The sequence below is a fragment of the Heliangelus exortis genome, chromosome 1 (genome assembly GCF_036169615.1).
Source record: "Heliangelus exortis chromosome 1, bHelExo1.hap1, whole genome shotgun sequence".
NCBI lineage: Eukaryota > Metazoa > Chordata > Aves > Apodiformes > Trochilidae > Heliangelus > Heliangelus exortis.
The window spans coordinates 155329763-155342011 of record NC_092422.1 but is presented as its reverse complement, the minus strand read 5'-3'; the positions used below and the strand labels follow the sequence as shown (position 1 = coordinate 155342011).

The following is a 12249-nucleotide window of genomic DNA, read 5'->3' as shown; positions in this document are numbered from 1 at the left end:
GGTGGTCTCTGCAGGTGATGGTGCAGGCACCTCCACAGCCCTGTGTAGCAAAGTTTGCAGGGATGGGCCCTGTAAAAGGGAAGTGTTTGTCCTTAGCAGTTTCCTGTTTGTAAACTGAAGAGGCACTGGGACTACACACACGATACAGCCCATGCAAGATAAGAGAAGAAGCAAAAGAGTTAAAAATAAACCTTTTAAACTACTGAATTTTAGTTAATCTGTACTCATGGAAATTCTCTGGTCTGCAATCAGTAGGTATGATTTAGTTTGAACTGCAGATTTATATAGTATTAGTTTAAGTGGCCCCAGTAATCCAGTGATTTCAGTGATAGCGCATTTCAGGATTCCAGTCCCTGGTGCTTGTGAAAGCAGAAGCTGGAGGATAAGCACTAGGTGTGGCCAGATGGGATTAGCCAGGTCATGAAGCAACCTCCGTACTTTCAGGCTCCTCCAAAACCTAAGAGTTGGAGTCTGTCTCCCATTTTCCCCCTTCAGCTTATGTAAATCCACCCTTACTCGGGTGCCTGGGCTGATCTAATCATCCCAAGAACGCTGCCTGTTAGTAGACTTCTGCAGTTCTTACATCATATCACATAAGTGAAATTTTGCTGCTGATGAGGATACTGTGCCTGCGGCGTGCATGTCTGCACATGTTACCAGCCTGTGAGGTGAAATTGTTTGACCTGCAGTAGGGAAGAAGGAAAAATTATTTGTTAAAGAAACACTGAGTGCTTTGACCTCGCCTTTCTGACCTACTTGGTAGTTTGGGTTTTTTTTTAGGAGTTTCCAAATTTTGCTGGGGAAGAATCTATGGGACAAAGCTGTCCTTAAACCTCCTGCCAAGGATGCAAACACTCCCAAACTTTGGAAAAGTTGGGATGCCATCTGAATGTTGATGCTAGGGACTCATCTCATTGTTCCTTAATCCTACTGCTGCTGCTCAGCTGTGTATCTGTTTCCAAAGTGAGAGCATGGTGTCTGGTGTGAGGCTAGCTAAATTTTCTATTCCTTTCTCCCTGTCACTGACCTCTCAGCTCATCTGGTAACAATAGAAGACAGTGTACAAGTGTGACAGTGCCCTGCAATCTGAATGTGCTTTTTAGATCACAGCAACATGGTGTGTTTCCAGGGCTTGAAGCAGAGGAAAGAGGGAAAACAGGGGCATCGCTTTCACCACCCAGAGCCTGGAGCCAGCATCTTGCAGAGCAGCAATGAGCCTGACTCTGAAGGCTGTGGCTCACAAACCTGCAGGTGACCCGAGACCCACTGTCTGCCCAGGAGCAAGGCACAGCTATTCAGCTGCTCTTGGCAATGCAGATGCTGCCTGTTCCTGCCCAAGTCCCCCCGGCTGCCTTCCACTGCAGCAAGCTCCTTGCCCCCCCTGCAGAGGTGGAAGCTCCCGCTGAACACCCCCAGCTGCTCAGAAGAAAGCTGCTTTTCTAAAAAATGGGGCACTTTGGTGCTGTTGGGGATCCAAACGTGACACTGCAGCGTGGTGCCGCTCGCTGCACCCCCTCGAGGACCTGCTATTTCTGTAGCTGAGCAATCATAGAATGAGACCAGAGGAGCCCTTATGATCCCTGCAGAAGGGAGCTGATTAGGAGCTTGCTCCAGGACAAGGGTAAACTGTTTCATCTCTGAGCACTCCTTGGATTTTAATGGAAATTTCATTAACTGCTCTTATTACTCACTACCTGTGCCAAAATCAACAACACTATGATCCTAATCGTTCTTGCTGCAATTAGGGCAAGTTGTGGTCAGCAGTTGTGATGCGTGAATCACGCTTTTTTGTTAGCTGTTATTGGCAAAGGAATCGATCTTTTGGATCTATTTCTTGGTGAAAAATGGACTCTCCAAAAGATGCCTTTCTCAAAATCTCCCTTTCTCCTCTATACAGGCACGCTCTCTCCGTTGTTTTCACTCCTCCTTTGGATATCAGTGGCGTTTTGTACAGCAATGCTGTTTTTCATCTCCAAGCCTGTTGGTATTCGACCCTTTTTGGTGTCTGTTATTCTCAGGTCTATATATACTATAGGGCTCGGTCCTACCTTGATACTTCTTGGTGCTGCTAATGTAAGTACTTAAAAAGTAAGCAGAAATTCTCTTTTAGCAGAATCAGAGATCTTAAAGGTCTCTGTTTTAAAAAAAAAAACTTGATTAGAGCTGTGCAAAGAACTTCTTTTTCTGGTTCACTGGTTAAGCCAAAAAAATAAATCATTTCCAGTCATCCTGAAACAGCAGTATCAGCAAAATAGGAAGCTAAGAAAAAAGCTGTTTTGCTTTTTGCATATGCAAATACTTCTAAAATAATTAAAAAACCCCCAACATTAAATTTAAAGAAATCTTGCCAAATAAGAGGAATGAAATTTACAGTTTCTCATGTTAAGAGGATAATTCTTTCTACCGATACGCACAGAAAAACTGACACAAATTTTGAGATTTTTGTCAGATCGAATCAATGTTTTTGAGAGGAAAAGGTTTTCAAAATTAAAAATTGCCTCAGCCCTTTTCCAGATTTTTTAACTTATTCACATCTATGTTTGCATGTAAGATACACACTCATGATCAGAAGCCATCCCTCCAGATTTCTGCCTGACTTGTGCAGCTCGAATTCATCTTAACTCCAGGCAGCAAAGTATTGAGCTATTTGACACCAGTTCTGTGACCACCTCACATACTTAAAGCTACCCAGATATGCAGTCAAAAGCAAAGGCATGTAAACTGTGCCTATGTCAAATTTTTGAAAGAAAAAACCATGTTGAATCCTCATTGCTTGCCCTGTACTACCAGTCAAGGTCAGGTCCTCTCATGTACTTCTGCACCATGGTTCCTATGCAAGCAGAGAGGAGCAGTGGAGAATCTGGTGCTGTCGCTTAAATGCAATACTTCAAAAGTGCCCCCAGTATTTTATTTTATTTTTTTAGGGATTTTTTTGTTGAAAAACACAATCTGAAGGAAAGGGTACATCTCACACACACCCCACACACTTTCTGTTGTGTTACTATTGTTCCTTTTGTAACAGCATGTCTAGCTGCTCCTACAGAGTCTCAGGTCTAAACTCCAAGTTGTTAGGAATTCACTCACCAGTTGTTTTTTTAATGTCTTGTGACATTTATCCCACCCTGTCTACTCTCTAATGTTACAGAAATAAATCACCATGTAATGAGACACAGGTCAGTTTTAGGGGGGTGGTGTACTTGCACTGGCTCTCGAGGGGTCATTCCCATGTACCTTGGGAACTGGGTTTCTCTCTATCTCACTGCAGGTATCTGAAAGTCAAGCATTTAGTCAAAGCAACCTATCTAGACTTTTTGCATACTGCAGCAATGCAAACAATGAGTAGCAGGATTTTGAAAGAAAATAACAAACCTGGCCTTTGTTCTCCCCCCACCCACAGCTTTGTAACAAAATAGTGTTCCTCGTGAGCTTTGTTGGAAACCGTGGAACTTTTACCCGTGGCTACAGAGCAGTCATCATGGACATGGCTTTTCTCTATCACGTAGCATATGTCCTGGTCTGCATGCTGGGCCTCTGCGTGCACGAATTCTTCTATAGTTTCCTGGTAAGTGTGCACTTCTGTGGAGCGGAAAACTTTGCAAAAATAGAAAATACCGTTACCCATGCAGCTGTCTTCAATTTCTTCCTGACAATCAAGCCAAATGGTATATTTTTAGCAAGCCGTTGTGTTGCTGCCCCTTAGGAGCTGCTGTTTTCATTAGAACCTGTTTCTGTTAGGACCTATTTTATCCCTCCTACGAGTTGCAAGTTTGCCCCTTTGTTTTCAGACAATCATCACGCAGCCCACTCCTTTCTCCCACCCTTCCTCAGCATACTTATGTTATGTATATGTTGTTCCCATGTATTGTGTCAGTCATAATCTCTTTGGGACAGGAGTTGTCCACTGGTGTGTGCATCATACCTATGCCAACGAATCTCAGCTTCAATAAAAAATGAAAATTCCTTGGGAAATAGGGGTGGCATACCTCTAGCGTGTAGCAGAACAATTCATCACTTAAATGTAACCCACTTCCATTTTATTTTGTTGCTATTACCCAGATGGAATGCCCTTTTAGAATACCACACAGGTGCACTGAAAATGAATCATACAAAATTATGCTAAACTCAGCTAACTGCTGCCTGCATGCTGAATAGCAGTAAAAGGTGTTTCACTGCTCTTGTTTTCTAATCCTTTTGCTTTATACTGGAGCTTGTGACACTTGTTGGGAGGCTGACTGAGTTGTGGTCGTTTACGTGAGTTCACTTTCCTGTTTTATTTTTCTCAGCTTCCTGAACAGGGGTGAGCTCCCAGCATTTCGCAGAGGTGTGTTAAGCACACTAAAATTTTTGAGGGTTCAGTCCTTACTCTGGTGGGGCTCCTGTTTAAATCAGGTTTTCCAATTGTTGACATTAAAGTCAGCTTCAAAGTTTGGGCAGATTTCAAAGGAGAAGAAGCATTTTATGTATGTGCTTTTATCAGTGACTGCTAATGACAGATGTCCATGGATTTTGTAATTGTCCACATTCCCAAGTTGCTTCCAGGTTCTACTTTATAGTGGAAATACTCAAAACTAGTATTTGTTGCTCATTTTAAGCTTTGTCCTGTATGGAATGAGTGATAACTGTCTTCCCTCTTTCTTCCCTTATTAATCCTTTCACAAGGTTATGGGTTTCAGATCTTGTGAATTGTGACTAATACCTGCTTCAGTGGACCATTTTGGTAAATCACAAGAGTGTCACTTTGTATCTGTAATCTGTGTGTTTTGAAGTGGAAATACGTACATTGTAGATAAGGTCCAAAGCACCATAGAACATCAATAGAACTGTAAGAGAACTCTAAGGGCTATAGTTCCTTGAAAAGCTCATATCACATTAAATTACTGTTTTAGGCCTTTGACATTTAAAGCAATATTATCTGCATGTATAGCTTTCTTTAAAGTTAAATACCAGGAAAGCATATAGTGCAGGATAGAGAAAGATATAAATTTCTAATTTTATATAAATAGTGCAATGAATGTAACTTTGTCCTAAAAAGAGATGGCCCTGATCCTTGTACATGTGAGTGAGCTTTAAATGATTCCATGAACTCAAAGAAACAGGTTACAGGCATGAAATTACTTGCATGCATGGGTGCATTTTTTAGTTGCAGGTCATATATGTTTATCAAATGGGCAGTAACATGAAAAAATAATTTGTAGATGAAGAGGACACTTTTTTGTTTTAATCTAGCCTGTTATTGAACATATAGACATTGTTGGTAATGGCTAGCTAAATCTAGATCAACCTCGTATAAATATTTAATATATACTTTGTGGCTTTGGATTTTGCTGTAATCTGTCTTAAAATGTAAATTTCTGTGATAGATTTTCTCCTCCTATGAGCATGCACAGATCCCATTGAAATTAATGTCAATTGTGTTCTTATGAAGCTGAGAATTTAGACATGATTAGATGTATCTTTCAGTAGTCCAGATTGTTTCCCTATGTAGCATATATACATACATATATATAAATATGTAGATATATAGATACACTGCCTCATTTTTACTTCTACTCTCTGCTTTTCCCAGCTGTTTGATCTGGTGTACAGGGAAGAGACTTTGCTAAATGTGATAAAAAGTGTTACCCGGAATGGTCGTTCCATTATCCTCACTGCAGTGCTGGCACTCATCCTAGTTTATCTCTTCTCCATCATTGGATTCCTCTTCTTGAAAGATGACTTTATCATGGAGGTTGACAGGTTGAAAATCAGGACTCCTGTTGCAGGTATTGTTTTTTATATTAAAATTAGCTTCTGACATATACCTCTTCTACCTGTCTAACATAATTGTTCTCTAAAGAAATTTTTTTTTTTTTTTTTAATTTGCATCTCTGGGACCAGATGCACTGGTCCCAGAACTAACTGGTATGCCTTAGGGCTCAATTAAGTCTCTGGGTAAAATTTAATGTGTGAAGTTGTCTTAGGCTAGGTTTACCTGGTGAAATACTAAAATCTAACTCTCACACTTGATTGGTTACATATCTTTTCTAACTCATGTTAACATATAAAACAATAGATCTAAATTCCCTAATTCTTTGGCAGAGAACTCAAAGTGGATTTTATTGGCTCTCATCCCACCTTAAAAGTAGCTCATAATATTTCACATGCGTGAGTCATGTGATAGTAACATGTGGAGTGGATGTATCCATTTGATTATTTTTAAGCTGCAACCAGCAGAAAATTATTACAGAATCCACATTTGACTGATAGGAGATTTCCTGGAAGGTATTTTACATTCACTGTGTATTTCACAAATATCACCATTACTGTATAATCCTGGATTCAGTAAAGTCATTAGGAGTTTTTTAACCAGTTTTTAAAAAAGGCTAGTTTCAACTTTCTGGAATGAGAGATTTTACCACTGTGGACAGGGAGCTACAAATTTGCTATGCTAGGAAAAAAGCTAGGTCTGTTCTGTTCAGATTTTTGTATATGCTGCCAACCAGCCTGCTGGGAGCATGGGCAGAGAAGTAACTTGTCTACACAGAAATACCTAAGAATAGCTGTGATTAAATTCGCAGAGGCATGGTTTTCCCTAATGCTGAGCTCTTCAGACCTGTACACAAGCACAGAACACCTGGTGAGATCCAGCCTGGACTGTCTGCACTCAGTGTTTGCCAGCCATTTCCTAAATGCTTTATTTCAGGAGCTAAAGCACACTGAAAAAAAAAAAAAAAAAAGCAAAGCTCAGTCAAGACTCACGTGCCTGGTGTACTCAAATAGCTGTTTTGATACCATATGAAAAAAGGAGGAGGCTGACAGTGTGCTTTTTGGCACTGATCCTCTCAGGAGGGCTAAATTTGCTTATTATTTGAGTCGCCATTCATTTGGAGGCAGAACTTACAATCTGAAGTTTCATTTTGAAAGGTAACTGTGGCCATCACAGAGGAACAGATGCAAGGCTTGACACAGCACTGCTCTGGTCTAGTGCAGCAGTTTCTGGTCCAGTGCTGTAGTTTCTGTGCATTTGTGTTTCTACTGTTGGATTCTTGGCATATTTTTGTGGTGTGGGTATGTTTTTGCAGGCAAGTATACATTGCCATTCCTGATCAAAAACACATCAATAAAATATACTGATGATATACTGATGGAACATTGTGCATCCCAAGACAAGTGCTTTAAACTTTTTCCTTATGAAAGAGCACAAAGAGCAAGTCAAGAGTGGATGTTTTCTGTTACACAGATTGTCTTAGACTTACTTTAGTTGTATGATTTTGCCTTCTTTTTTTCCTCCTTAAGCCTTTTTGTATCCCTGATTTGAATTGCAGAAAATTGTTGAAGATGAACAAGATAAGGTTCGTTTGATAAAATCAGGCTGATATACACATTTACCCACTTTTGGAATGTTAAATTAGTGTTTTACACAAATCCATACATATTTACAAATGAGTACCAAACTGTTATAATCCTTGAAGACTCTTAAATATTCTACATTCAGGATAACTGAATATCAGCTTGGTGTCCTGCTTGTCAGCTTTTGTGAATAATTTATCTAATGGTTTTAAAACTGACATAATTTTCATATCTGACAGTTGTTTCTTGCTTTGAATATATTTTGTTCTAACCAGAAGTAGCAGCATTTGATGCAGATTCATTAATTTCAGGAGATAAAATGGGAATAGCTGTGATATACAGTAAATATAGAACTGTGGGTTTCTTCCTTGTGATTGCTTTGAGCTGTTGAGGCAGACTGTTAGAGGAAGGAGCAATTACTCATTTAATTTGATCTGCTTTTTCTATTTAACTTTTCAAATCAGTGATTCACTTCTAAAAAATAACAGTTTAAAACAGTATCAATGCCGTATCTGTTGTTTATTTTTCCACAGGTATTGGTGAAGTCCCCACTACAACCCTCACATCAATGATGGGAGCCTGTGCAAAAGAGAACTGTTCCACAAGCATCCCAATTATTAACCCAGGTTAGTACAAAAATTCCTCAAAACTGATGATCAATTAGAAGAGAGGGATTAGTGCTCTATTATTATGGATACTTTTTCTGGTGTGGGCAGCCATGGCCATTCTTGTAGGTCGTAAGTTCTAAAGCTCCACAAGGTTTGGAGCTTGGTTGGCAGCTTGGCTTTAATGCTAGTACTTCCCACACCTGATTTCCAATTGCACTGACATTAATTTGGTTACTAAAAGAGCCTGCTGAATTTTTGTGCTTCAAGGTACAGGTCACTTCTTTCCAGCTGACTTTGCTGAGAGAAAAAACTTGCTGCTTGTCTGCAGCATCCTCACCTGCACGCACTGAGCCCCTGTTAGATCCATTTAGGGCCACACATTTAGGGTCATATTAGTTGATTTAAATGGCACAGGATATGGCAAGCTTTTATTTATACTTTTTATATGCTTCTAGGCCAGGGTTGTAGTGTAACCAGAAGATTTGAGAACCCAGATCCAGAATCAAGTTGCTGTGTCTTAATGAGTTACTGTGGCTCATCACAGGCAGCAATTCATCTGTTCATTCTTCTTACCTTGTGGGAAGTGTAAGGAAATGCTGCAAGCTTTTCTTGCCATAGCTAAGTTGTGTTGCTTTGTGCTTGTGGCAGGTGAAATCAAGTGCTCTGATTCAGCAGATAAGTCCTCCTGGTTTTACTTTGATACCTGCATTATGAACCTTATCTATATTTCAGAAAGGCCTTGTCCACTTCTAATAGGCTCAGTTAAAATAAAAGATCTAACCAGTGTGTCCTACTGGGACAGTTACCAGAGACCAGTTACCAGACACAGGGTCAGGAAAGAGGAATTTTTCCTAGATCAAGCCAACAGAGTCCTTTGCCCTCCTCTGTAGTTTGAGGCTATAGGATCACTTGGAAATTTTTTTGGCCAAATACACCGCTAGACTGGCACCTTTGATGGTGGTGCTACTCCATCTATCCCACTCTCTTCTTGTGGCCCATTGTGGTGGTTTTCCTTTCAGTGTAGCTGCTTCTTCAGTGTATTGTGGCCTGTGCAGTATCCAGTGTGCACACTGGATGATCTACAGGCTTAAAATATTTACTGCCACAGTTGCTTGTGGCTGCTGGGGGCTGAAACTGAGAACAGAACTGGTCCCTTCCTATCCTGTGTTCCAGTATAGCACTGTTTCACATACTTTATTCTTCCATTACTGATTATTGAGTTTGAAAGATCAAGGGTGTCAGGGAGAGGGCTATAAAAGTAGGCTTTTTGTGCCCAGCTGGTGTGTAAACAGGCCTCGTAAACAACATAGGAAGCTGTCTCACTAGATAGGGAAAACAGTGAAAGAGCTATTGGCAAAGCTGTGCCATTAAAAAAGTAATCAATCAGTCAGAACAGATGAAGCTTTTACCAAGCTCTTTAAAGGATAGAAATCTCACATTTCTTGTTGTTTGGATACTGCTCCTTTAAGTTAAACAGTAATTAAAGGGGGCCATACAAAACATCTAATTGCCCTGTCACTTAATCTTGGAGGAGGTTTATTAATCCAGTAACATTAAAAAAAACTGCATTCAGCAAGAACAGCTTTGCTCATCCTAGCTGGTGAATTACCTATCAAAAATAGTGCTCTGCCTTCAGTCTTCTGGGACAAATCACTCTTCTGGTGAAAGCATGGTGGAATGCAAAGGCAGTTCAGCCTGAGGTTTGGTGAGATTTACACCGTAGCAGCCTCAAGAAGTCCACAGCGGTCTGTAGAAAGCAGAAAATGTTCTCAATGGCTTCTCATGTCCAGAATGAAGACATAAATATGTTGCTTTTTGGATCAGATCACTGTTGATGATTTGGTCTAATGAGTCTGTATTTCTACCTTGAATTTCACTGTTTGAGTGTGTGCTCAGTCATTGCTTATGCTGGAGAGGGACCTAACCTGAGAGAGCCAGGCTTCTTCTAGAGAGTGTTCCCTGTCTGCAGCCTCACTGCTTCCTCACTGTTGCACTGAGCTGTCAGCATGAAAATATTTTGTCTCATCTCCCTTGGAGTCTCCCACTCTTCACTCCAAAGACGTTTCCATATCACTTCAGTCTTTGTCTGGTAAAGTGCTTTCTCACTTAAAGGAACTTCTCATCCTACATTATGTGGCTTTTTGTGCTCTGTAGCCCATAAATAGCTGTGCACAGCTATCTGTTTGTAAAAGAGGACATTTCCAAAGACTCACTCCATTCCTTTATCAGGGATCACTCTCTGCAGGTTCAGCCAGATCCACGTGGATACTCTTGTTTCTCCTCTCTCTGTGCTTGTGTTTGGAGATCAGACCCAGAAGCCAGGTAGCTGGGGGCCATCAGATGAGGACTTTTTAAGTAAATCTCCCTATCATCTCACTACCCTGTGATTAATGTTGTGGGGAGGACTTAGTGCTTAACCTGCATTACCTTTGAGTTAAACTTAGTCAGAAGACAGCCTGTCTAATGCTGTCTGACCAACAATGGGCTACTCACCAGGCTAGAGCTGGTTGTCAGTAAAGCACTCTGAATCTCAGCTAGCATTGATATCGGATCCTTAGAAATATTACACTCTGCAGAGCCACTCCTTTTTGTAGTACAGGCACTGCTTAGGGCAGACCAGCTGGGGCAGAACATGTGCCCATAGGGTTATCCAGCTCCCAGGCTGAAGGTAGCTCTTGTTGTTCCACATCTGGGAGTGAGAGCAGACATGCAGATGTCTATACACTGCCCACAGCATACATTACTGCATTGGAGGTTGCTGCCAGCTTCAGGCTGCTGTCTGATTCACTGGCAAACCAACCTGAGCTTGCTCTTTTGAGTGCAACGTGGGATGTTAGTTTTCTGTTATTTAATATGATGAGTTGGGCATCTGGGGTTGCTCTGAATTTGCATCTTGGTGGACATGGAGCATTGTGAGTTAGGTTTTCTAGCAGAAAACTCTCGGGCGTGTTGCAGCTTCCAGTTTGCAGCCCTGGTTATCCTCTAGCTTTTCCGTAAGATCCTAGAATTCACTAGAATCTGCTGTTTCCAGCACCTGGCCCTGGTCTTGTGAACAGCAGCAATAGTGTTCTTTAGGTAACTAAAAGAAAGAGAAACTGTGACTTGTATAAAGGTTTTAAATTTATCTTGTGGATGGTCATCTTCTCATACACAGGTATTAGCTCCAAAAAAATTGATGGAGTAGTATTTGGATGAGGAAATTGAGGCAGGGTACAAAACCAGAGGAGATTAATTGGTATGACTGGGATCATGGCACTAGTTAAAAATTTCCAGATATGACAGAGAAAAAAAGATTTTATTGTTTCAGTCATTTCAGTATCAATATTTAAAGATTTAAAAAAAAATCTGGACTTACTAATGGTAGTAGCGTCTGTAGTGACTGTATAATGTAACAGGGAAGTCTATCCTGATGTCTGCTTTTGCTTCCCTTTTTACTCAGAGTTCCTTAAATCAGGAGTTCTTTCTCATTTAATTTGCTTGCTTAGCAAAAAGCAGTGGTGGCAAAGGCAGCAGCTACCAGCTCTTTTCTGCAAATGCCAATCATGATGCACACACCACAATTTAGGAACCCACGTTTTAAATCCAAATTGCTTGTCTGTAACGTGAGTGCTTTCAGTCAATTCAATTTATCAAAGTCTGTCTCAGTGCCCCAGATGTGGTGGTTTGGGGCTGCTAAGTATGCTATTTCAGTTAACTATCACAGCAGGACGTTGTTGTTTATTAAGCTATGTTACAATAAATGCACAAAGCAAACCAAGTGAGAATCTCGCTGCCTCCACCGCTCAAGCAAACACATCCCTAAAGAGAAAGGAAGGCAGGAGAAATGGCAGTGAGAGGCCTGACCCTGCAGACAGCAGGACACAGGGAACAGCTCAAGCAGGGCTCTTCAAAAGGAGGCTGTTGATGCAGCCACAGTGTGGGGGTGAGTGCGTGGTGGGAGGAATTCTGGATGGGGAGAACGAGGTCCCCCCAAGGACTGGTGTTCCAGCCCAGCTCCTCTGCACGTTCAAATATCTCCTGCACAATAGTACCCTCTGTGGCTCGGCCAAAACCACACAGCAGCTCTGCAGCAGAGATAAGAATAGAATCCAAGTTTTCAAGCTGAGGTCAGGGAGAGTCTTTCATTTAATGTATATCAGACCTGTGCCTGGGTACGTGTGCTAGTGGAAAGAGCGTGGACAGATTTATCCATATAAAATCCAGCCCCTCCTTAATGATTTGAAACACTGACATGACTTGGCTTGTATATGAGTAGGTAGAGGAATGATTTCACAGGAAGACAATCCTTTTACCAATGTGCTTCTAATTCTGT

General features: G+C 41.1%; 1 protein-coding gene across 2 annotated transcripts in view; it reads left to right on the top strand.

Moving 5' to 3' along the window:
- ITPR2 (inositol 1,4,5-trisphosphate receptor type 2) overlaps window positions 1-12249 on the top strand; it is a 258336-nt gene that overhangs the window by 218004 nt on the left and 28083 nt on the right. For both annotated transcript variants that reach the window (XM_071733154.1, XM_071733153.1), the window contains 4 exons: window positions 1898-2073; window positions 3398-3562; window positions 5567-5762; window positions 7863-7955. In XM_071733154.1, the coding sequence (XP_071589255.1) occupies window positions 1898-2073; window positions 3398-3562; window positions 5567-5762; window positions 7863-7955 (630 nt within the window). The remainder of the gene's footprint in view (window positions 1-1897; window positions 2074-3397; window positions 3563-5566; window positions 5763-7862; window positions 7956-12249) is intronic.